This window comes from Cyclopterus lumpus, chromosome 1 (genome assembly GCF_009769545.1).
Source record: "Cyclopterus lumpus isolate fCycLum1 chromosome 1, fCycLum1.pri, whole genome shotgun sequence".
NCBI lineage: Eukaryota > Metazoa > Chordata > Actinopteri > Perciformes > Cyclopteridae > Cyclopterus > Cyclopterus lumpus.
Genome location: NC_046966.1, coordinates 16,619,418 through 16,643,912, shown reverse-complemented (window position 1 = coordinate 16,643,912; position 24,495 = coordinate 16,619,418). Strand labels below are relative to the sequence as shown.

Here is a 24,495-nt window from a genome sequence, read left to right as displayed (position 1 = left end):
CCTAATTTGTACTTTTATATGGTTATTTTTTATTTCGGCCACAAATATGAAAAACGCTCTATTGATTTTCTTCCATGTTTGTACTGACTAATAAACAGGAGATTACAGTATTGGTTGTTAATTTGAACCATTTTACTTTTTAATTAAGACTCACTCGCGATCCGCTATACGTGAATGTGTGTTGCACCCCCGCCTCCCTTCCTCCCCCTCTCTCCCACGCCAGCATCACTCCCCTCGGACACGCCGTACACACAAAACCATCCGCCTGTGCATGCTGAGCTGACTGGGAGGAGGTGGGATCTAGCTGCTCGTGGTAGTGGGTACAAAACGTTTACGTGCGAGTCGTGCAGATTGCCGAACACGCCGTCCACTGCCAACGACGAATTCTTTGAGAGAGAGGAAATCATTACTACGAGGAAGCCCCCGTCCCCCTTCGCATGATCCCTCCCCTCCCTGCCAACGGCATACATTTATATCCACCACCTTTTTTATTTATCGTCCGGGACTGTTTTTAGTTTTTTTTTTTTTGTTTTGTTGCCTCTGCTTCCCACTCAGACTCGGCGAGGTTCCCGCTGACCACAGCTTTCACCATCGTCACCATCACAGGCGGAGGGCTGTGTGATGAGGTCGCCCTGCAGCTGGGCTTCGGTTACGCTAAAATAAGGCGGATTTGTGTTGTCGGGGGGGGGGGGGGGGGGGGGGGGGGTCGTTGCTTTTTCAAAGCCTTCTTGCACCCCGAGTGTGTGAAGAAATACACGGCAGAAGAACACGGCGACTACTGGGACTGAGGGAACTGACGGTGAGTGGATGGTCCTCTTTTGTAACCCCTTTATCCAGAGCCGCTAACGTCAAATGCTTGTTAGCTAACTAACTTATATTATGTAGCTAACGTTAGTTAACTAACTAGTTAGCATATATCTGTCACATTTGTAGTTATAGCTACAGTCAAACGTGCGTCTGTTTACTAGTGTAGCCGGTGAGCCGTGATACAACGTCGTTCACGCGTTGTCAAGGGACGTGCGAATGGTTTGGAATTGACTGAACGTTATTTAACGGTATTATTTATCCATTAACGGTTGCTCTTTGATAAGTGACGCGAAGTCAGTTGTTAGCCGTTAACCGTTAACGCTGCTAGCTCGTGAGCCTACGCCCCGCGGTACCCGGTCCTGCGATAAACTCACTATAGCCACAGCAAACATATGAAGATGCATTGATGCCAAGGTGGCAAATGCCAAGGTGGGGTTATTAAAGAATTCTCTCCCAGCGCCCACTGGCATGGAGTCAGCTCAATGATGCCCTTTCACCGTGACAATCCTCGTTCATCCTCATTATCATGTCGACGCTCCCAAGTGAGGCGCACACAAACGAGAGGCCACCGTGGTTTAAACCTAATTAACACGAACTCACTTTTGTTTGACCCAAACAGCGATTGAAAAACGCATGGCAGAGAAACAGAAGGGCTCCCCCCCCCCTCTCTTGTGTTTCCGTCAACACTGACCGCATTATGTGGGCTGCAACACGCTCCTCCGTCGTGGGTGTAGTAGCGTGAGTTGACAGCACCGCTGGTGTGGCACTGCTGAGGTTCACGTGTATGCCACCATGCACTCGTTTGTAAAGAGAGCGGTTAATGGAGAATAAACGGAGGGCCTATATGCTCTCCAGCTGCATGAGATGCAAGCGGGGTTATCTAAATCTGAACTATGATGCATAGCTGATACTGGCAGAAATCATGTTCATTTTGTTTGCATGACAGCTCACTGTGGAAACCGAGAGTAGGATACCCAGACACTATCACACTATTAAACAACATACTTTTAGCCTTCCTCCAACATTTGAGGGTCATGGGATGTGCGATGTGTTGTACAGATTGCAAAGCTCTCGGAGGCGAATGTGCTGTGTATGGTTTGGTTGAAAAGAGGAATGCTGACTGGTTAGTTGGCTAGCTAGAGCCTTGCACTAAAGTAGTCTATGGAGTGGACAATGCACTGCACCAAAAGTTCAAATGTGTTCAATTTGATATGCACTGACCTAATTTGCAGTCCTTTTGAATTTCCTGCCAACATTGCCTTTCATGCCAATGTTTATGAAATTACCTATTCTATATGCTATATATATATATATATATATATATATATATATATATATATATATATGTATATAGCACGTGTTATGGTAATTCAATTAATAAATGTGAAATAACCACCTGGTGAAGTCTATTTCTGTATACTCCTGTGTAAATTAAATACTTGATGAGTTTTTTTTATTTAAGTAAGAACTTGAGTACAAAATTAACGTAATAGTTTTAAGTTAAATGTTAGAGAAAAAACCTGTTTGTAAATCGCTATGTAAAGTGGGATGTAATAACAAAACTGCAATCTTCAATTCCATAAAAATATTTCCCATCGAATTTTCTAGTACGTGCTTATTATCAATTTAGATGGTGTAATTGTGTTTAATGATATCTCAATACATGATTTCATCATTAAAAGATGATAAGTGATCATATTGCATTATTGCCCAGCCCTATTTATAGATACATAACACTATTTTCAGCAACCTTTAAGTGTGCATGTTTTGGAGGTTATCATGCATTTTAGGCATTTATCATATAGCTAACAACAGGAAACATGCAAAAGCTAAACTGTTAATACAGGCGTCAAACCCATTTTGACAGAAACAGATCTGAGCACTGCAGATCATATTGCAGTGCTCAGATCGTATTTAGTGAGGCATTTTAAGTACGGTAGATATTAATTTACAGTTGTTGCTTTGGAAAAATAAATATTTACATAATACAGAACACCTCATTTTCTATATTGTTTATAACTTTGTGCTTATTTTTGCGGTGCAAAGAAGAATCTGGGATCTTTTTATTTGCCTCTCAATATTACTTACATTTGCATAATTAGAATGTTTCTGCCCTAGAGGTTAAATGAGCTGTATTTCATATTCTAAACATTATTATAGCAGCAAAAAAGTATTTGCTTTGTAAAGATATAGTGGAGTAATGTCTACCTGAGCAGAGAAAGAAATCGATCTTAGTCTGTATGTCTTGTTATCTGGGCTTCTTGCTTTGTTGACATTACCGGGTTGGCTGTGCATACGTTTGTTGCATATTAGTGCATGTCAGCGCGCCCCACTGGCTAGCTCACGGCGCTTACATCGCTTACAGCTGGTAATGCCGTCCTGACTGACAGCATCGTTGCAGAAGAGGAGAGCTCTCCCTTGTCTGTTCTCACTGTTAGCACCATATGATTCGACCGGTTCACCGCCGACATGTTGAGAGCCGTAGGGAGGCACTTGAAATGCTGCCAATTTCTTTTCTTCCACCTTTAAGGCAAATACGATTAACATGTTTCAGTGCAGTGTATTAGGCAAACTCACTGTCAGAGAACAAATGGAGCTCCATTTCCATACACACTTTTTTTCCTAGGGTTGATGAAGGTGCAACACTTCTGTAACAGCATGTTGCTGGTCTTGCTCTGACTTCACTGTTGTAATCAGTTTTTGGGGTATTTAGGAGGCTTCTGCGAAGGGTCTTTTGATAATCTTAGAAAGATGGAGGTCAGCTATGTGTGTGTCGACATACAATATCATCAAATATGAAAATACACCCCTGGGATTAAAGGGATTATTAAGATGACTTTGACGATGGACACCTCGTAAACACCACAATACAAACCCTGCTAGTCAATGTCAGTAACAATAAGACAATAAGTCTATGTGTTAACACCAGTAACCAGTTATGCCATTTTCCAGATGAGAGGAAATGAGCATTACTTACATAGTGTAAGGAACTTACTTGAACTCAGATTGAGAACGAAGGTAAATTAGTCAAATTCCACATGACATTACATGGTCTCACTCAGACTGGTGTCTCCTTAAATATGTAGAGCCCTGTATTTCAAACATGTTTGAAATACACAATGCTGCAGCATTTGAGACGTGGGTTGTTAAACCCACGTCTCAGAGAGATCAACCCATTCGATAGAATGGGTTGTCAAACCATAATGGGTTGTCAAACCATAAAACCATAAAAAACTAAAATGTATTTTTTTGTGGTTGATTAGTAGGCTGGACTTTGACTTTCAGTGGAGCACACAATCAGCTGGACTTAAATGCAAATAAGAGCTTGTGGCCCAGGTTTATTTCCATGATAATAAACCTCCATAAAAAATCTTGTTTGACATTAGGCTGGATCCTTCATGCAGCTAGACTGTGACTCGAGCATGTCGTCCACAGCGGGCCTTTACAGACCGCGGCTCACTTGTAGTTTGCTTTTGCTGCTTAATTCTGCTGGATACACTATACAACCGAACTCTACTTCAGTTCTCTCGAGTCAAAGAGTGATCAGCGGTTCTCGAGAAACCTGCAAGCAATCAACCCACTCCAAATGGGCATCGACCGAATGGCGACATGCACAAAACGGACACATGCACTGCGTGCCCTCCAACAAAAGTAGGATTTGCAATTTTGCTTCCTGGAGCCAAGCAAACAAACGGTGGGTGCCTGTAACCCTTCTGTGTCAATACGGTCCCGCCACCATGAGGGAATCCGCAACAACATGGTCCTGCCACCGTGAGTCGGAAGACGGTATTATCAGCGCTTATCGCCGTATGAACGCTGTGCAGTGCGCCGGCAATTAGCTAGCTAGTGGGACACACACCCAGCAGTCAGCTTCCATTCACAAGAAGGGTATTGAATAAGGTACTTTGTTGGTATTTATCCATCTGTATCACTTTAGCGGAACTGGTTTTGGTACTTGCACTTAGTAATTTTTAAAAACAATATCCAGCTCTAATAATTTCCCATACTTATATATGTGAAATATAAGCGTTATATAGCTTCATGCACAGTGACACGACAATACAAGTATAGTTCGCTGAAAACATATTGAATTCATTTTGATATCCCAACATTAGAGAATGCAGCAGGTCCATTGCAAATGTGGTCAAATCCATGTGGGGAACTGTAAAAGTAAGCAACGAGTCATACATGAAACCTGTAACCACATGCACATTTATGGTTGATCAATAAGGGACCTCCTTCCGTGTAATCCTGATGCAAAACAGTTAGTGGTACCATTTTAAAAAGTCTTTTATGTATTACTTTTATGTGTTACTCTTTAGCGTCATCCACTAATCATACTCGTAACTGTTGTTGCTCTTGGCCTCAAGCACAAGGCGCTTGTACAACTCAAACACATTACTTAAATTCACTGATTAAAGTAATGCCTCACTGAAATTGAAAATAGGTTCCCTCTTATCATACAAAGTAGGTGTCCACTAGAAAATAAACAATATCATATTTTAAATGAAGTCATAGTTTGTGAACTTGACACCTTTGAATGCTTCGTTTAGTCTTACACTGTTTGTTTATTACCTGCAGGTCAGCAGCTGATGACCCCATGGAGGACTTATACAGGGTTCAGGTTGTTTTCATGTTTCAGCATGACTTACTCACCCTCACATGACTACACAATTTATTAATAGTACATGCAAGACCAAGGGTCTTGTTTCTTTTAAGTAGGTAGCTGTGAAAAGTCATAGCATTGTATTAGGCTTGATACAAATGGAATATTATATTGTTCAGTGCTACTATTTGGAAAAGATCATGTGTGTTTGTGTGTGTGTGTGTGTGTGTGTGCGTGCGTGATACTGGCTACTAAAAAAAGTCGACAAATATGTCAAGCATAGATTAAAATGGAGTCAAATGGTTGCTAATGAGGTGACAGGGAGCACTGAAGGTATAAAAAAAATGTGGCACTGGAGACAAGAGTGCTAGTGTGAGACAGCTGTGTGTGTCAGTTCCTCTTGTTTGTGTCAGCTTGTGTTACAATCAGAGTCCACTGTGGAAGGGTGTGCTTTAAGCGGCGGCAGAGAGAGCAAAAGAGAAAATATAGTAAAGGGCACGACACACTTTGATTTAGGTCCCATTTAAATGATTTTGAACCATTCTTCTTTCCCAACCAAATCTTGAGAAGTTTAAGAGGTCTTACCGTACATTCTTAAACATTATTCTAGGTATTAATTATGTGTCACAGAAATACAGAAGCTTGTAGTTAATTGATTCCTCATAAAAACCTTCATCTGGTAACAACCTCAGAAATTAAACCTTTTATACAATATTTTCATTTAATATTTTTTAAGCAAAACTGTATATTATATGCCTGACGGTTAGATTCATGCTTGTGAATAAAAAAGTGCTTGATAGTACATGGAGTGGCATTAGATGTAAATCCAGTAATTGGAATTCCATCAGCAGCCGGCATTAGGTTAACCTTGTCAGCTCCACTTAAGTCCTTTGCCTCCTACATCTCCATAACTGGAGTTATAGTTACAGCGACCTACTTACTGTAGCACTTTGTCCAACTTTGGAAAAACAAGTTTTTTGTAATGCATATTTTCGGGTTTGAAGTGGAAACACTGTTGGCTACTTTCATAAGTATATGGTGTGTGTGATCCTTCATAATATATATAGAATATATAATATCTTCATTCCTCTCAGGAAGTCACTTTGACTGCTGTATCCTAAGCCTGTACTTTGTATGCTTTATACCTGATCTGGTTGTAATCCTCTCCAGCTGAAAGGACGGTTTAACTTGCCACACTTGTAATGCAACATTTAAACCGGGAGCAATTATGTTTAGATGGGCGGCCAGATATGTGAATGACCAGTGCCCCACAACCTCCCCCACTCAAACTGCTGAACATTGTGTGTGAAAGTTCAGTATCATCTGAATGTGGGCCTTTCACTTACCACAGCCAGTACATTTTGAAGAGCCCTTTCGCCTCTGAGGCCCCGGTGTTTGTTGCTGCCCTTTGGCATATTAAGTTTCAGATGTGCAAATCTCATGGCCGGCTGTGGCTGCTAGTGGAAATTTCCACTTCTTGTTCGGACAGCATCTTGTGAATGTGAGGTTGTGGGCTAAGCATAAGAAACTACTGAAGAGAGCTGAGGTTTTCGGGGTTGGGAATTTTATATGTGATAATATGATATACATTTTTTAATATATATATATATATATATATATATATATATATATATAGTTTATTAGTATATACATAACTATTTTGGAAAATTACAGACGATAAGGGTACATTTAATTAACCTGTTTTGGTTATGCATTGGGATACATTTTCCTTGGGAAAAAAAAACAATCACCTATTATCTTCTTTGTCATCTGTGGCAGCGGGGTGTGGTTAGGCTCAGCTGCAGAGTGCGTGGAGCGGGGGTGTGGTTCGGGGGTGTGGTTCAGGGAACGGTGTCTTGATGTGTAAATCAGCCTCAGCTGGGATCAATTGTGTGTGTGTTTGTCTTCCATTGGAGCAGGAGTAGCTGGAGAGGAGAGAAGAGCGGGTAGCGGATGCCTGGATTGTTCGCTAGCAGAAGCGTAACCGAAATAAATAAAAACTGTTACTGCCCTCACGATTGTGTGTGTGTTGCCCTCTTTGGTGCCTGCCCGAGACTCAAACCTGTCACATCATCACATGACAAATATGTGAAATATCATGGGTCCAAGGTCCGTGTGATGTGTCTACTAAGTAGACAATAGTCAATAGAAGCTGAACCATTAGTAAGTAGACTCTACTTACTAATGGTTCAGCTTCTATTGATTATGAGTAAGGTATAGATGAGGGATTGGGAGGTTGATGGGTGGAGGACTGCTCTGTCCATTATGTTTGATTAAGCTCTACAGGCATCACATTGTATGATGAATTAGTTACGTAAAGGCTCAGAAAGGACAAATGCAGTGTTCTTCAGTCAGATGTTCAAGAACGATCTTGGGTTGTCTAGAAACATCAGAGGTCAGAGGGTTTTATTTGGGAAGGAGGAGTCTATATAAAACTAATAATATATAATTGTATTATAGGGAGATAAAGGTTGTAAAAAAAAAAAATCTGTTTCACTATGCTCTACAAAAACGTGTTTGAACTACTCATCACTACTCACCATCATTATCCTGTATCATATTTCAATCTAAATATGTTGATATCAATCTCTGCAGCTGCTATCCCTATCACATGTGACACTGAACTGTGATGTGTGCATGGGCTGTAATGTATTTCCTAATTGATTTAAGGGAATCTGCATACTTATTTGACATGGCACAGGTCAAAATAAAACCATGTTGTGACCCAAAATAATCGATGAATTATTGGCCAAGTGGAAAAAGATCCTTCAAGAAATGTTTGTGCTAGTAGTCTGTTAATACATACTTTTGTCTAATGGAACTATTGCAGCCAACAGAGGTAAACAGTTTTACACAGCGGTGTTGTCTTTGCTTCACGAAGGTAAGGAGTGATGTTATCCTCAGATGAAGTAAAGACTTCCCTCACATGAGGAACAGCAGCTCATTGAATGGCTTTATTCTATGGACGCTTTACTGGACTATAAAACATAATGTCAGTTGAATTTCCTCCCGAGCAGACTCAAGCTTGCATGTTTCTCAATCTCAGGTAGCAGAGTGGTGTGTGTTAAATTCACAAAAGTGAGTGAATACATATATCTTACAGATTAGTGATTTTCACGTGTATTGAGTGCCCTTCCTCACTGACTTAATTGTTATTTTTGCTGGCTAATGAATAGCTTTCTAGATACTTATTTGCAGGCTCCTTTGTGATTATTTCAAGCTTATGGATTCATGCGAGTACAGCTGCCATTATTGTTCAACATGTTTTTTTATTGAAGCATATATTTTGGTTCATGCAGGGTCTTGAAATAACTATTCTGTCGCATCATAGTTTACTCAGGAGCTCAAAACAAACGTCACAAAATGTTATTTACTACTGACATAAAAATGAATGGGCTTGTAGTTGTGATTTTTGGGCACATACAGTCTAAAGTTCTGTGGCCAGACACCAATACACCAGATAGGAGCAAATACAGTATGTGTTTATGTTCTACTGTATCTTTTGATCATTTTGGGAAACTGGCACTAAAATGTTAACTTCTCGTGTATTGTTCACATTCCCTTTTTTTCTTCTCTTTCTCAGTCTTTCATATCACAGAAATTGAAAAAAAAATAAAAAATATATATATATTTTCTGTTCCATCATACCACAGGAAACTGCTCAATGACTACAAAGAGGGATTTGCCCACTCATGCTCATATCCTATGACTATGATGTGTTGTGCATGGTATTGTTGCTGGTTATGTGACAGAGTGAGGCCATGTGAAAATGTCTGAGTGAGAAAGGCAGTTGGTGGCAGAAATGGGATGCAAATCACATCTGCCCTTTCCCATCAGAAGACACTGTTTATTGCCAATCCTCATATATCTCTCTCAGGGCTGTTTGATCTCTAGTATATAATTCTCAGTGTGAGTTGTGTTCACAATAACATCACATTTTGTCATTGTGCAGTAGAGAAAGCTATGTAAGTGCTGCCTCACTGTACATTCACATTTTTTGTACAGTTTTATACCCAGTGATGCGTGAAAGTTTGGCTTTGGTCCCGAATGGGCCCTTCAGTTTCAAAGAGGGAGAAGGTATTTTTAGATGCACAGGAAGCTATTTAGTAAGAGGAAGCAGTGCAAGTCCTAAGCCTACAATAATCAAGTCGTCTTTTTCTCTGTAACAAGGCTAGCCTTGTAGCTTTTGATATGTAAATGTTTCCAGGAAAGATGAATGTCAGTATCAGAAATGGCTTTACTAGATTACAAAATATGTCTGGTGTTACAGAAAAAGAGAACACTTCTGAGCCTTTCTCCACATTCCTTGATGTTGTCTTTACCATCAATAATCTCCATTGGAAACCTGTATGAGAAAGCTCAGTGCAGCCAAAGCTGACAAGTCACTGGAAGTGCATCTTAGCTCTGGTAGCGAGCCAGAGCTCACTAAAGCCAATCTGCTAACAAAAATGTGCTAAAAATATCCCCGGGGACTACAGGAGCTGCAGCTGACAGCTGAATTGACCATGGAAATAATCAGATATTGGCTGTTTTTATTTTAATTTTGGATTTAAATCCATATTGTGTCCTTTGAACATTATTTCAAAATCATACCATTGACAGAAGTTATTTCCATCTACTATACTTGATTGTCGGTGTGTTGCTCTCACATTTCTCCAGAGGTGTTTATTTGTGTGTGTGGAAAGCATGTGGCTCCACAGCATGTTGATGTGTTCAGATAAGCAGGGGGAGGTTATAGTGGCTGTTTAAAGGGAGTCAGAGAGTGAAGTGAGGCTTGAATTTGACATGGAGCCTTCATGACCGAGGCAAATAAGGGCTATGATCCAAATAAGTAAACCGAAGGCAACCCGCTGACAAGGCTCTCAAGGACAAGTTATGTCACTTCTGTTACGGAGATACTGATTTTTCTGCTCTTCAGCATGAAGACACCACTCGGGTATGTGTGTGCTATGTAGGTTTGCGTCTACACAACAATAATAAGATATGATGTAGTGGTTAGTCTTCGAATATTGTCCAGGACCAGTCCTTTTAACAAAGAAAAATAGCTAAGTAAAAGCAGCTTTTAAGTAGATATAGTGGTATGCAAACAAATATTTAGCTAGTAATGTAATGTCGATCAGAGGTGCTTGTAGTTTGTCTGAAAGGATCATGCTAACTTTATATAAGCAGGAGAGGTTGTCTGGGGTGTGTTTGGAGGGAAAGACAGAGAGAGAAGCAGAGCTTGAGTTCAGACAAATAAGGACGATCAAAATGAAGTCATTGCATGATTTGTCTACAGCTGATTTAATTGTCGAAAACAGATGGATAGTCAGGCGGCGAAATCAAAAATATGAAATCAATTGAGCCACGCTTATGGGCGTGTCTTATTTAATTTGATAACAGTTGGGTTCCCCTATGATTTCAGTGCCATTGTTTACACACTCTAGGCTCAATCCACAACATATTTATTTAAGCTGCTTTTCCCCTAAAAAGATTTGCATGGGGCGGGACAACTAACTAAGGCTTAACATGGTCTTTGAGACCATGAACCATCATCTCCTCTCCTGCATACTAGTGGTTGCATATGTTCTTTACAGTGATATAAAAAGGGAAATAAAAGTACCTGGTGAGGTGGCAGAAATAGTGTCATAGTGAGACATTTACAAACATTCGTTTGAAATAAAACTTCAAGTTATTTATCGTGTCAACCATGAAGTCATGAGGACACTGTCTTAGTGTAAAGCCATATGGAGGTGAGCATATCTTAAATGGCGGATGCCACTGTCTGTGTCAACCCCTTTTTAAATGGGAGACCAGTGACTGTACTGACTGAAAATACTGTCAGCAGAAAAGTTATTTGGAGGATTCTGAGGGTAATGCTATGTTCCACATACTGCGACACCACCGTTAGAATATAAAAAGCAAGTTTCACTGTGATAAACATGTAGTGTAATCAAAAGGAGGCGATAATTGTGATGGCTTTAGCAAATCCTCCAAAACTTTCCACTGTCCAGAGGAGTGTAGAGGAATGAAGCTCTTGGTGTCTAGTGAAGGTGAGTGGCACAAGACAGGGTTCCCAAGGGAGCCACAGTTATTCCTGTTTTCTCCTCCCTTTCCTCTTCTCTGGGCAGTTATGTCCCTTAGGTACTTGACCAGTAGATCCTTGTTTGTTTGCCTTTTATGAATCAAAAGAAAGGTTCTCGGTATGCTCATACAAAGTTTTCAAATATATGTTAATGTCGCTTATATAAAGATAATATAATATCATTTATATACTGTCACAGTAAGGTTTGTTGTTGCCTGTTATTACATATTGTCCTGTTGATTTTTAGTTTTTGGTGTCGGGCTAATTTCAGCAAACATCAAGTGTAAAACAAATAGGCAAATTCTATTTATTTTGAGTCTACAGGCACTGTGAGTAAAGGATAATCAATGCTGTATTGCATCGTTAGCTCAATGGTATCTTGTTGCCTTATGTTATGGATGATTGTTGAAAAGTATATCATGATGCTCCAATATGGATGCTATCTTTTGGCAATATATGCAGTCATTTAAAATAAATATTCTGTTGCATATTAGTCATAACTGTTGCATAAGTCAAACTAAATTACCCTCAGTTCCAGTTTCACTTTGTGTCATATAATGCTGTGTCAATATTGGTAGATGTTTTGTTATGTGTCTACTCTCTGAGTGTGTTGAACAATGTGGAAATGCTTATGTACTGTATGCCATTTGTCTCTCTCCATCCAGAATATCCATGAGCTCCGATTCCCCTCACTACAGTTTCAGGATGCCAAATATAGGGTTCCAGAATCTTCCCCTTAATATCTACATTGTGGTGTTTGGGACAGCCATCTTTGTCTTCATCCTCAGCCTCCTCTTCTGCTGCTACTTAATAAGGTAACACCCATGCACCTGTTAGCTTTGGATTTGGCTTTGCTTAGAATTCTTATTGTGTATATGTGTGAGTTTGTGGCAATACAGTGTGGTCCCTTGGGTAGGCAACAAATCATTAATATGGTGGTATGTGTAAAACCAGTTTGATATTAATTACCCTCGTGAACTGCATTCTGCTGCTCATGCGCTGCCAGGATCGAAAATACAAATTTGCATTAATCTATTTAAAGAAATACAGGCTTCCAGGGTTCTCATTTTCAAACCAGTAAAAATGATGTTGTACTGATGTTTCTCAACGTAAAGGCTTAATACTAATGGAGACTTTATATCTAGTAATCTATACAGAACCGTTCAATTAAATATTGAATAATCATGTTGTTTCTATTCAGCAGACATCATCATTGTCACAATGGCTTTTAGTCGAGGTTGAATTATATAATTATAATTGTTTTCCTTTTTTAGAAATGTGTGACTTTAGGATTTTAATTGATAGGAAAAACAGTTATACTATGCTGACATCCAAAGCTGGTTGTCTACATTATCATGATCATGGCACTTGGCGTCAAAGAAAAGAGTTCTATATTTATTTTTCTAAGAGCCAATTAACCTCCTAAATGTTCTCCCCATATCCTTTCTTCAATTAAATTCACATTTGGCTCTTCATTAAATTAGTATTTGGGTGTTTAGAACCTGTTTGTAACCATTACTTTATTCTTGTTGAATCTCCCTTTGTCAAGCAATTAGTCTTGAGTGTAATCCAGTAATTATTCCCCACAAAGAGGTGGTTTCTAGTCATTCCCTTGCACCTCTATTTAATACCACTGGTCTAATTAAGTTGTCCTGGTTGCCGTGGCTGCAGGGTTTTCTCATGCCAACAACTAACTGAACAGAAATAATGTCCAGCATGTTTTATCAGTCAAGACAGTGGGAAGCAGCAGTTCCCAACAAAATTCACCCCTCGTCACCCTGCCATATCCTATCTTGCAGGGCGAATGGTAAGTAGGTTAACTACTACTGTGTTACTACAATTCTTCATTTAACTGTGAAAAGACACTTTATGACTTTGATACAGTACCATGATTCAACACATAAAGCAAAAAGAGCATTTTTGCTCCATAAAGAGCATCTGAAGATGCAGTCTCCCAAAGGACTGGCCTAAATTCATATGCACCATTATGCATGACGAATGTACAAATTAAAGCCTCCATATGAAAATCCTTCTTTCACAAATTGGCTCAAGCTTTACTTAAACCTCAGAGGTTGCCATAAAGCGTGAATCCTATAGTCTCTGTGCAGTAAGCGTCATTGCTTGTTTACACTGAGAGGAGAATGAGGGGACCAAGGAATTTACTTTAGAGTTTGAGTGTGATGGTCATTACTCCAACAGACAAACACTCACAAAGTTTGACACAAGGCAGACTGTCACAGAAATACTAAACCACCTTCAACAGTGAGTCCTGGGTCAACACACATATATGTTAAATATGCAGTGTACATTACAACAAGTAATTCCTGAGCATGGGGTGTTTCTGAAAGTAAGAGACAGGAGCTCTTGAATGATGAACTCACAAACATGGCCTACATGTTTATGCATGTGCAATGTAAATAAACCTAGATCTTTGTAACAGCAAGTCTGTAACAGTTTAGTGCTTATGAATGTTCAGTGAGGTGACACACTATGATGATGGCTGTCACACATATTTAAAATTGAGTAGCCCGCTGACTACAGGCAAACAATGATAATAATACCTTTTGAGAGGACGGTCAATTTGGACATCTGTTTCTCTCAGCTGGTTAATGTTACCCACGTTGACATTGCAGTTAAGGGCCCCATCCGTCACCCACAACCCCCCCACCATGACCAATTGTCCCCTACCCTTGGGAGTCTCTGCACCTTTTCCTGCTGACCTCTTTCAAAATGTCAGTTTTTCTCCTAGACTGTGCTGCTTGTTTTACAGATCCCTCTCACTCTGCTGCGAGAGGTTAAGGTTACTTGTAATGGAGGTAAATCTTACAAACCTATGAATTTCTCCTATCTCTCTTGTTTTTGTCCCCCTTTTCTATATATTATTCTCATTCTCAGTACCTAGATTATTTTATTATCCAGGGCTCTTTTTGTTTTGAGAGCAATGTTACCCCAAGAGTTTGATATAAACCATAAACATTGGTTGTATCTGTGGCTAATCTCATTTTGAACCATTATGCAAGAGTGCCTCAACAATCTGCAATATTGCTTTTACTGTCTGATCCAATGTATTTTGGGTGATATTGTGAGTTTATATTTTACTTAATGTCTGGTCTAATGCCTACGGTCTTTTAAGAATGATATCCGCTAATATATAACTTGGCTTTCTATCGTATTGCTAAGCGAAACCAACATTGAATAGAGTTCAGTAAGGGGACATTTCCTTTTTGTATTTGCACTCTGTAATTGGTTAATCCAGTTGATATGTATTGACATATGCCTGAGAATCATATCCTCTTTGACACTCATACAGAACACGCACAAACCAAAAATCTTTGTCTCAAGATAAAGATCTGCTCTGAAAAACTGCTCTTCCTTTTTTTTGTCTGTCTCCCTTTGAGATATATTATATGTAAAATCTACAACCAGTTTGTATATGCCAAATTACTATTGATCTTTTTGGATTTAGAATTGCTTTGTATGCCTATTTGATACCACAGTGACACATTACAATACTGAGTGTCAGAAGGTATTTACAAGGAAATGACATCCATGTCTGTCATTGTTCTTTCTTTCAGGATTGTATGACTGCTTTCTCTCTATTTAATGCACTCAGTTGAAGGATGCTTACTAATCAACAAGATATTTTGTTTCTGCGTCTCTCCAGGTTACGGCACCAGGCGCACAAAGAGCTATATGCATACAAACAAGTAAGCACTCCAGTGACACAAACAAACAAACAAATAAAGAACACAGGCGCGCGCACACACACACACACACACACACACACACACACACACACACACACACACACAGGCACACACACACACACACACACACACACACACACACACACACACACAGGCGCGCACTCACACTCAATGCAGTTTTTAAATGTGAAAATCATGGTGAGTCCCTCTGGTCCCTAAATGTTAATTCAGTTGGTGCAAAAATGCATTCTGACAGCTGCAGGTATTTCAAGGATTAAAATAGATTTGGCCCTTTTCAAAAATATTAACAGGTTCCTCGAAAATTGCTGCCCTTAAGCTGAAAAATACAGTTTGCTGGGACAGAGCATGCCAGCAAAGTGTGGCCTGCAAAGCTAGTAAGAGGGGATTATGGAGGACATATACATGACTCTCATACCCTTCAATTATGTAATATATGCATGCAAGAACACCCAAACATGTCACATGTACACACACATGGCATAGTATATACTGTAATGACCATTAACTCTGTAAATTGTCTTATTACTAGCTGCCAGCTAGAACAATAAATCCAGTGGACACACACACACCCACACACACACACACACAATCCCCCACAAGCATTAGTAGTGTACATGTATTTACTTTAAAACAGCAACTATTTTGTAGTACATATTATCTCTGTTGCCCTTTTCAGCCTGAATGGTTATTCATTCCTCACACACTCAATATCAGATGCTCAGTCTTTTATTTTACTTTCAGAAGAACTGGTTTCTGTCACCATATTACAGTGTTAATGTTATCCAATGACTAACATTTCTTTATCTCTTATTATGCCTCTTAGGTCATTCAGAAAGAAAAAGTAAAAGAACTAAATTTGCATGAGGTAAGCACTCATCTTCTTTGTTCAGTTATTATTAGTTGATGATACTAATTTCCAAAATATCACTCTCTGTTACCAGTCGGCCTATCTCATGTAGGACACATTCTGTAATCTACCCTTACAAGTATACAATACTGTTATATCATCTAATGTGGACTAACCAGTCATGTGCTACTTAAATTTAGCAATGCTTTTGCTACAATGTTGGTAATTTAAGTCCTTCTTGTGCAGTTATGATAGTTGTGCTATGACTCACTGTGCTCTCCATTGATTTAATATAAAGGGCTAGAAGTAACTACCCATACGCTAAGTCCCCTCTTCAGACACATAGCATATATAACTCCAACCAGGGTCGGACAACTATCTGGCTCTGCTTCATAAACTCATGCAATCAGTTCAGATTTTCTGTTTCTGGGGCACGTGTAATAGTGATACTCGTTATCCGGAGAGGTTGGAACTTGATGTAACTTCCTAAAACATTACGATTGTACGTAAAGACCTGTAGAGTTAACATTAGCACTAGCACTTATATGCTACAAATATATGCTGCTTTTGCTTTTTAATAATTGTTACAGTTAAAAAAATCACCTATCTGGCTTTATAGGAACAGTGTTGATTGGTTGGTTCACTTTTACACTGTCTTTGGCTTCTATCTGTATCTTTTTAACCTGGTTGTACTGCTGAGTCATTGTAACCTCCTGGATATATCCTTCAAACATATATTCTAGACAGATTCTCTGTCTGCCTCACTCTGGAATTACTTTTTAGTTTTTTTCCAAAAATGAGGGTGTGCAGTTAATGACAGGGTGGGCTCCATGGTAGCTCTGACAGCTAGCAATGGGTACATTTGTGTGGCATTATGAACATTAACATCCTCAGCTTTGGTAGTAATTGGTAGCAACTCTTGTTACGTAATGTGCATCAGAAGCAGACATATGATATGTCAGAATGTATCAGGAATTGTTTGGACTATCTGCACAGCACGGTTTGTAATTCTGGGCTTCTGTTTAAAAAATAAATAAAAGATGTTATGGGTTTTATCTAGTTTGGCAACAGTGATGGCAAACACATTGTTAGTTATTTAACATTAGGTGCATCTATCTTGACACACTGTCATGTGAAAACTAGCAGCTCGTGGTTAAGTTATGAGTGCTCTCTCTACCGTTATTACGTATCACTGTATGTCTGATTAGCCTGGTTGTAAACTTGCAAGCAGCAGTAGGTGAGTAAAGCAGACGCATTGGCTTTGCAGCGAGGTACACTATCTCTTTAACACCGTAGTGCAAATTAAATGTGAACAATACCATCTTGGTGTGTACTTTGACACCTGGATAAACACAGTTTATTGACATCAGTGTTGTTATTTCCTTCTGCTCCATCAGGCATCAGTCGTGTATTCTTTATGTTGTTAGAAACTAAAAGAAGAAGGTGTCATGTGAGTGAAGACTGGCCGAATTACCAAGCTGAATTTGTATAAAGACAATAATAACACACCTAGTTTTAAAGGCTCCCACACTGAAAGATCACCCTGGAGACATGATAAACTCAGTATTTTGATGGAATATCTACAGTAGGAGTGCTATTTTGGGATCAGTTTACTCGTCAAGTCATGTTAAAGGTTGTGTTAGTTGATCAGTTCTCTTTTTTTGTGTGAATACAACATTGACCCCTCTCTCCATTTCACTGTCCTGTATGTTGTTTGTAAATAAGACCCTGTAAAGGATTCCTGCCATACAATATGGTATAAAAGAAATGCTGAATCAAAGATTATCACCTTTTCAGCCTCCTTATCTATATATTGCATTTGTACAAACACGTGTGCTAACATGTGTGCTAACAGTTTATCTTTTGTTTAAAATCAGTGAGTTTAAAAAGAAAAGTAAGTTAAAGTAAAGTTATTACACCTGAAAACAACTTGGCTGCAATTACATAATACTATTGTACAATAATGTACCATTTTCAGTAAACTGTTATTGTAACACATGTACTTGTAGAGATGTTTTAAAAGCTAATGCAGCAGAAAAAAAAGGAAAAGCGATTCCGTGATGAAAAATGACATCTGGCACAAACAGCCACATGGACTTAAGGATGAACTGATGTGATTTGGGTGGTCAGACCTGACAAGGTATTCATATACTGATTATTACAAATTTAAACGTCTAATAGGATTTTAACAGACATGGATGTAAACTGTTCACTACAACCATTAGCCGGTAATTCTATAGTTTATTGAGCTTTTCCTGACTTGCAGGCACGAGTTTCTCTTGTTATAAATGTTTACAAAGTGTTTTGAAAGACAAAAATGGACGAGTAGTAGATGTAAAAGCAAATCTGCAGAGGTGGTTGCCAAAGCTGATTAAACAAGGTCAACATGTCCTCGTCATTAGAGATCCATACCGATAGGGGGGAGGGCCTGTTGGTCCGAATTTATAACTAAAGCCTCCAGGGTTTATTCAGTTATTCAGGAGAAAAGGATTCTGTCAAAGGTTGGTGAAGGGTGTCAGATCTCAACAGTGAGTGTGACAACATAGACAAGGCACTGAAAGGAACAACAACACTGATCTATTCACAAATAAAGAGAGCAAAGCAGACATCTTAACAGAGAATTGCTCTGTGTCCAAAAATCATCAGGGGAGAATAGTCCCCATGCTGTCCTTGTCATCCCTCATCCATCCACCTCCATAATGGAGAGCTGAGAAAAAGATAAACTGTGTGGCTAATGCGAGTAGACGGCCAAAATAACTGTGTGCCAAATTAGAACCCTCTTTTATGGAAATGTCACCCACTGGTTGGATACAGTTTTGTGATGGGAATGCCAATTCTTTCACAATTTGAAAACAGTTCCTTACCCTTGTTATTGCAACACAAATGTTGGTCTAGAAAAGGGGTGGAGTCAGTCAGTCGCTTCTTTTCACTTGTCAAGAATGAGTTTCACTGGGAGCTTAGATTTATGCCAGATCAGATCTATGGTCAGTAGCTCTGGATGGAGACGGGAAAACAAGAAGATTGCATACATAAGTTGCCAAAATGTCCTCAGACAGTTGAGGTCATTATACCCTCTGACCGAAGGATGGATGGTTGTGTTCTCATATTGTTCTGATTCAGCAGATTCTCTGCTATTTATCTGGAAGTGCAATATGTTCAGCCTGTATGATACCCAGAATACACTGAAGAAGCATCTTTCCTCATGTAGTTGCAGTAGAACAACAATAAACCAGCAGTCAGTTGTTTAACAAATACCAATATATTCAATAGATGAAAAAAAGGAAGCGTACCAACATTTTCCCAGTATTTGTCAACTGGTAAAGTCTGCTAAAAATACATTTCCAGTATTTGAAAAACATATTTTTTACTTATTTATCCAGATTTACAATGAACACTATCACACATAGCCATAACAATGAGCTAATGCTAGCTGGCAGACTTGTTTGCATCCTGCCTGTTGAACGGGCGTGTGTGTGTAAAACAAAAAGACAAAGAACTCCAACCTGTCCATCAGGATTGCCTCAGTCAGGCATCAAGGACTGCCATTATTACTACTAATATGTAACAGTTGTATATATTATGGCAGAAGCCAACAGCACTGAGATAATAGACCCACAGAGTTGGGTAGAATGTAATGCGCTAGATAATCAGTGACCATGTGTCTGTTTTCCTTCAACGATGTGCTGTGATGTGTGTCCACTTTTATGGCTGCGGCTGTCTTTCAAATGTTTCAGTCTTTCTAAGTCCCGTAACCTGGAAACTTTGCCACTAAAGGAAGCCTGAACAAGTCCCCAGTGTGAGTTAAGTCAGAGTTATATAACACAACACAGTTAGTCAGTTACTATTCTGTTGGTTGTGTCATTTTGTGGCAGATGTTGGCCACAGTTGTCTTTTTCCATGAGTGCCTGACCTTGGTTTCTTGAATAGTTTGTTTCCAAACCACCAACACAAAATTCAGATTAAGACTGCAGAGAAAATAACAAATACCAGAGAACAACCAACACATTCAAAGTTGTTCCATTCCCATCCCCAGAAAAATATCTCTAAATTCTCCTCTCCCTTTCAGATTTGTGCAGTGTGCTTGGAGGAGTTCAAACAGAAAGACGAGCTGGGGATTTGTCCGTGCAAACATGCCTTTCATAGGAAGTAAGTATAAGGTTTTGTGTGCACCTATGGACACATACACACAAGTGCACACACACACACGAAAAGTGGATCAGTACAGATTTCCTTAACAAAGTAGTACATTTTCATGCATCTTTACCGGCTCTTAGGAATTTATCCGAGACACAGAGAGTAGCTAGAAAAAAGAAGAACAAAAACATTAACAAAACAACAAAAAAGAGACTAGAGTGATATTATTTTCAAGTCATTGCATGGATCGACTGCATGTTGGTGATGACAATAACAACAAGTTAATGATTATATATTTTTTGGCAAGTGTTTATCAAGTGCAGAACTTCACAGGACATGATGGATTGCTTTAGCCAACTTCCTCCCCCACACCTTCCCCCGTGCCCTGACCATTTCGACTGAGTTGTTTATATCAGCATGACACCTCTCGTGGCCTAGTTTCCCCCCCAGTTTCAGCAGCAGGGTCACCACTTACTAAATCCACTGTATACACTCTCATTTTCGTGTGTGGTAAGTAAAGACAATCTGTTTTATAGGGAAAACACACATTCCGTGCAAACCCCAAACAAAATCATTCAGCGGTGAAGAGCATGCTATCTTGTCATTATTGATTAATACTTCCTTTATTTTTTCAATTACTGGTTGAATAGTTTACCTGAAATTGTTTTTTGTCTTCTGGTCCCAAAGATATTTAATTAGCAATGGCATAAAACAGACTAAAGTAAAACATCCTTACATTGGTAAAGCTGGAACCAAACCATGTTTAACATTTTGATTTAACCAATTCATTCACAGTTTTCTTCAGCTACACATTAACTTACTTCTCGATCAGAGAGCTGTTCGGTGCAACTGTAATATGAAGGACCAGACTGGAAATGTATTAAAACTGTACAGCCCCTGTCTCTGTCTCAGTGATTGACAGTGCTAGCACCACAGCTGGAGAACAGAACAATCTCACAATAAAGGTTTTGTGCGTGACCTAATTATTGACCTTATGTAAATTAGTGTGGTTGTAGAATATTATTGTCACATTTGTTCAAAAGAATGTGTGTTAGTTGGACTTAAAAGCCTTCACTGCTGTTCGTCTGTATTGGAGCCAGACAGCTTATGTAAGTCAATACCAACATCACTATTAGAGGGGTTTAAACAATTTGATATAGAATTATGATAAATGTTCATTTTTCAGCATAAAAATACACCTGTGAAAGCTTTCTTCAATTCATTTTTGTCAAAGTCATGTACTGTTGTAAAGATATGTTTGTCAGGGCCCTCTGGTGGACAAATTGCATAACGTCTACACCTTTTTTTACAACAAAGCAAACATGACTGCAATTTCTTGTCATTTATAGATTAACACATGTGCCAATACAATATATTAATAATACACTAAATTAATCCTAAAAAGAATAATACCATATACCATATTATTAATACACATGATATGTGTGGGGCTGCACGGTGGTTTAGTGGCTAGCACTGTCGCCTCACAGCAAGAGGGCCGCGGGTTCAATTCCCGGTCTGAGCGGTCCTTCTGTGTGGAGTTTGCATGTTCTCCCCGTGGCAGCGTGGGTTCTCTCCGGGCTCTCCGGCTTCCTCCCACAGTCCAAAGACATGCTGCAGGTTAATTGATCTCTAAATTGCCCATAGGTGTGAATGTGAGAGTGAATGGTTGTATGTCCCTACATATGGACTCGATGTCCAGGGTGTCCCCTGCCTTCGCCCTATGTCAGCTGGGATAGGCTCCAGCGCCCCCGCGACCCTAATGAGGATAAGCGGTATTGAAAATGGATGGATGGATGATATGTGTGGTTGAATGGTTAGTTAGTCATAATATGCAGATGGCTCCTTGCATTTCAGTGTACAGGTAAATGGCGTACTGTTAAAGAGTGGTTAGAAGACTAGAAAGGGGCCATTACAAGTACAAGGACTTTTACCATAAGCCAGCCAAGCTTGTAAGCCGATGTAAGTGTTGACACATGATTTGGTGTAGTGTGTGTCCTAATACAAGACAAGTCAAGCTAACCCAAGTTTTAATTTTCTGTACCCCTTTACATACCTCTGTGTTTATGCCTTAACCATATGCTCACTGCCTTTGCTTTCTTCCAGGTGCCTCATTAAGTGGTTGGAGGTGAGGAAAGTGTGCCCGCTGTGCAACATGCCCGTCCTGCAGCTCGCCCAGCAGGCCGGCAGCACGGATGCTCCGGTGCCAATACAGCAGCCTCTCCCCGGCATCGAGAACCTGGTGTAGCAGCCTCCAACCCTCACATGTAGTACACAACAGACACACACAAATACACATCCCATCATTCATACAGGTACACCTTTGGTATGAGTCTGTGGACAGAGCGGAGACACTGGGGTTCATGCGCGGATACTCACAAAAACTGTGACTCTTCCGCCATCATCAACTTATTCTTGCAATGGTTCACAAAAGGATTTGCGTCTATCAGTTCTGACTGATAATCGACTGTATTCATGTTTTTTTTCTTTTCGCGGACAATGAAGAACATAGTTGATCTTGAAGAAGTTTCCCTGTTGGCCAAGATGTGGTCGATAACTTTTTCTCAACCAAAGCACTTTTCTGGGGACACCAGCTTAAGTAAGACCAGGAGGGGAAAAAACACAAAAGCCAAGAACACTCAAATATAAATTGTTTAACTTTTTTTTAACAAGCACTTTATGATCAGGCAAATCTTAATTGATTGTGATCCTAGTAGCAAGGTTATGTTTTATATTTTATCATGAACTATTATTTTCTGTACAGTACAAAGCCACATGGGCTTTGGTTTTTAATTAGTCAACTTTGATTTGTAAGACAAAATGTCTGAAAGGGACAACAAAACCTGTCATTAGATAAATGTCAGGAAATTTGGATAATGCTTTTAATTGTAAGTGCACCTTGAGATTTTGTCTGATTAAATGTGAAAAGTTTGAATGTGTTGAAACAGAATTCTTCACACAAAGCCAATATCATTTTTTCCCTCATTGATGGCCTGTTTGTCATTCATTACAATGGGACTATTGTCGTTATCCTTTGTTATTATTCTGTCAATACAGGAAGGTGATAGAGTGAACAAATTATATTTTCATGAAAGGAATATACAGAGTAACATCCACCATATACAAGTGCAGGCTATATCCTCTTACCCCAGAAAAACAATTCACGATCTCTCCAAAAGGAAATGACAGTTTCAAAGCAACTACTTCAACGACTATGATTATTTAAACCAGTATTAGTGTGTAACACCTGGAGCTTTATCTATAACACTGTTTTACACAACAGACACCAGTAAAGCAATGTTAAGCAAATGTCTAAAACACGTAACATAAATGTTCCTCTTTTATTTTGTTCTGCTGCATAATTTTATTGGATTGAAGCTGTTCTGTGTGAGTGTTACAGTGGCTTGCTTCAGATGAAGGCTGAGACACTTCAGAAAATAAAAAGACAGATGTCAAACAGGCGTATTGATTTATCTTAAACAAGCTTCATATATCCTGCTAGAATAGGTCGATACCTCAATTTTGGAAGAAAGCAGCATGAAGCAGGCGTTTGCCTTCTTTCCTGTTCAGATCCTACTTACAATGTTCTGCATACACAGTTGCCGTTACTTTTGCTTCTATCCAAGTAGAGTATTTGTATTTATTTTTGTATTTATTATAATTTCTGGGTACAGCTGCATAGAGTGAACGAGTAAGTAGATTAACACCTGCACCAGAATTACTGCCCTCAGCAGATAATCAGCATATCTTTTGGTCAAGAAATACACACGACTCGGTAAAATACGCACAAAGGGAGGGGCTTGAGCTGCCCCATGGACAGGTTGCCAGAGAGTCAGGGGTCAGCAGGTTGTAATGAAGCAGCGTTTTCATTCATGCACACACATAAAGGGTAGTTCTGCTTTTTGGCTGCAGTATTCTGGCGCTTTCGCCTCTCTCCCTCTTTCTGTTTTTGTTTTGTGCCACACATACAGTAACTCTTAAGCCCTGCCAGCTTTTGTGGTTATGTTTTTTTGTCCTCATCCCTTGTTAGCTGCATTTGGTAAATGGGTTGTGTGTCAATGTGCTGACCTGAAAAGAGCAGCTAAAAAAACTGTGCTGTGTCAAGAGTGATGGATTTAAGATTTGTTGGAGATTTCCTTTAACCTGGGATATGTACTGACAAATAACAATACATTCTCATTACAGGGACTATCCCTGATCCAAATGTAAACAAAAGAATAGTCCCACCATAAATAATGTAAACTAACACAATGAAATACAATTAAATCACATTGTTCAATGTGTTTTGCGCGATTAAAAGGTTTGTTTC

The 24,495-nt window shown here is 39.4% G+C and overlaps 1 protein-coding gene across 2 annotated transcripts; it reads left to right on the top strand.

Moving 5' to 3' along the window:
- Positions 1-252: 252 nt before the first annotated feature.
- rnf24 (ring finger protein 24) lies at positions 253-24,495 on the top strand. Of its 2 annotated transcripts, none has more exons than XM_034529853.1 (6): positions 253-799; positions 12,143-12,292; positions 15,142-15,184; positions 16,029-16,070; positions 20,119-20,198; positions 22,293-24,495. In XM_034529853.1, exons 2-6 carry the CDS (start codon positions 12,150-12,152, stop codon positions 22,432-22,434), a joined length of 450 nt encoding a protein of 149 aa, XP_034385744.1. In that variant the 5' UTR covers positions 253-799; positions 12,143-12,149; the 3' UTR covers positions 22,435-24,495. The 2 variants fall into 2 exon arrangements, 1 of the variants encoding a protein (XP_034385744.1); XR_004609337.1 differs by having other exon boundaries at positions 695-799; positions 12,143-14,293.

Coding starts and splice junctions, on each gene's coding strand:
- rnf24 (XM_034529853.1), top strand. CDS start 12,150: ATGAGCTCCGATTCCCCTCACTACAGTTTCAGGATGCCAAATATAGGG. Junction 12,293..15,141: donor TTCTGCTGCTACTTAATAAG/GTAACACCCATG, acceptor GCGTCTCTCCAG/GTTACGGCACCAGGCGCACA. Junction 20,199..22,292: donor AAACATGCCTTTCATAGGAA/GTAAGTATAAGG, acceptor GCTTTCTTCCAG/GTGCCTCATTAAGTGGTTGG.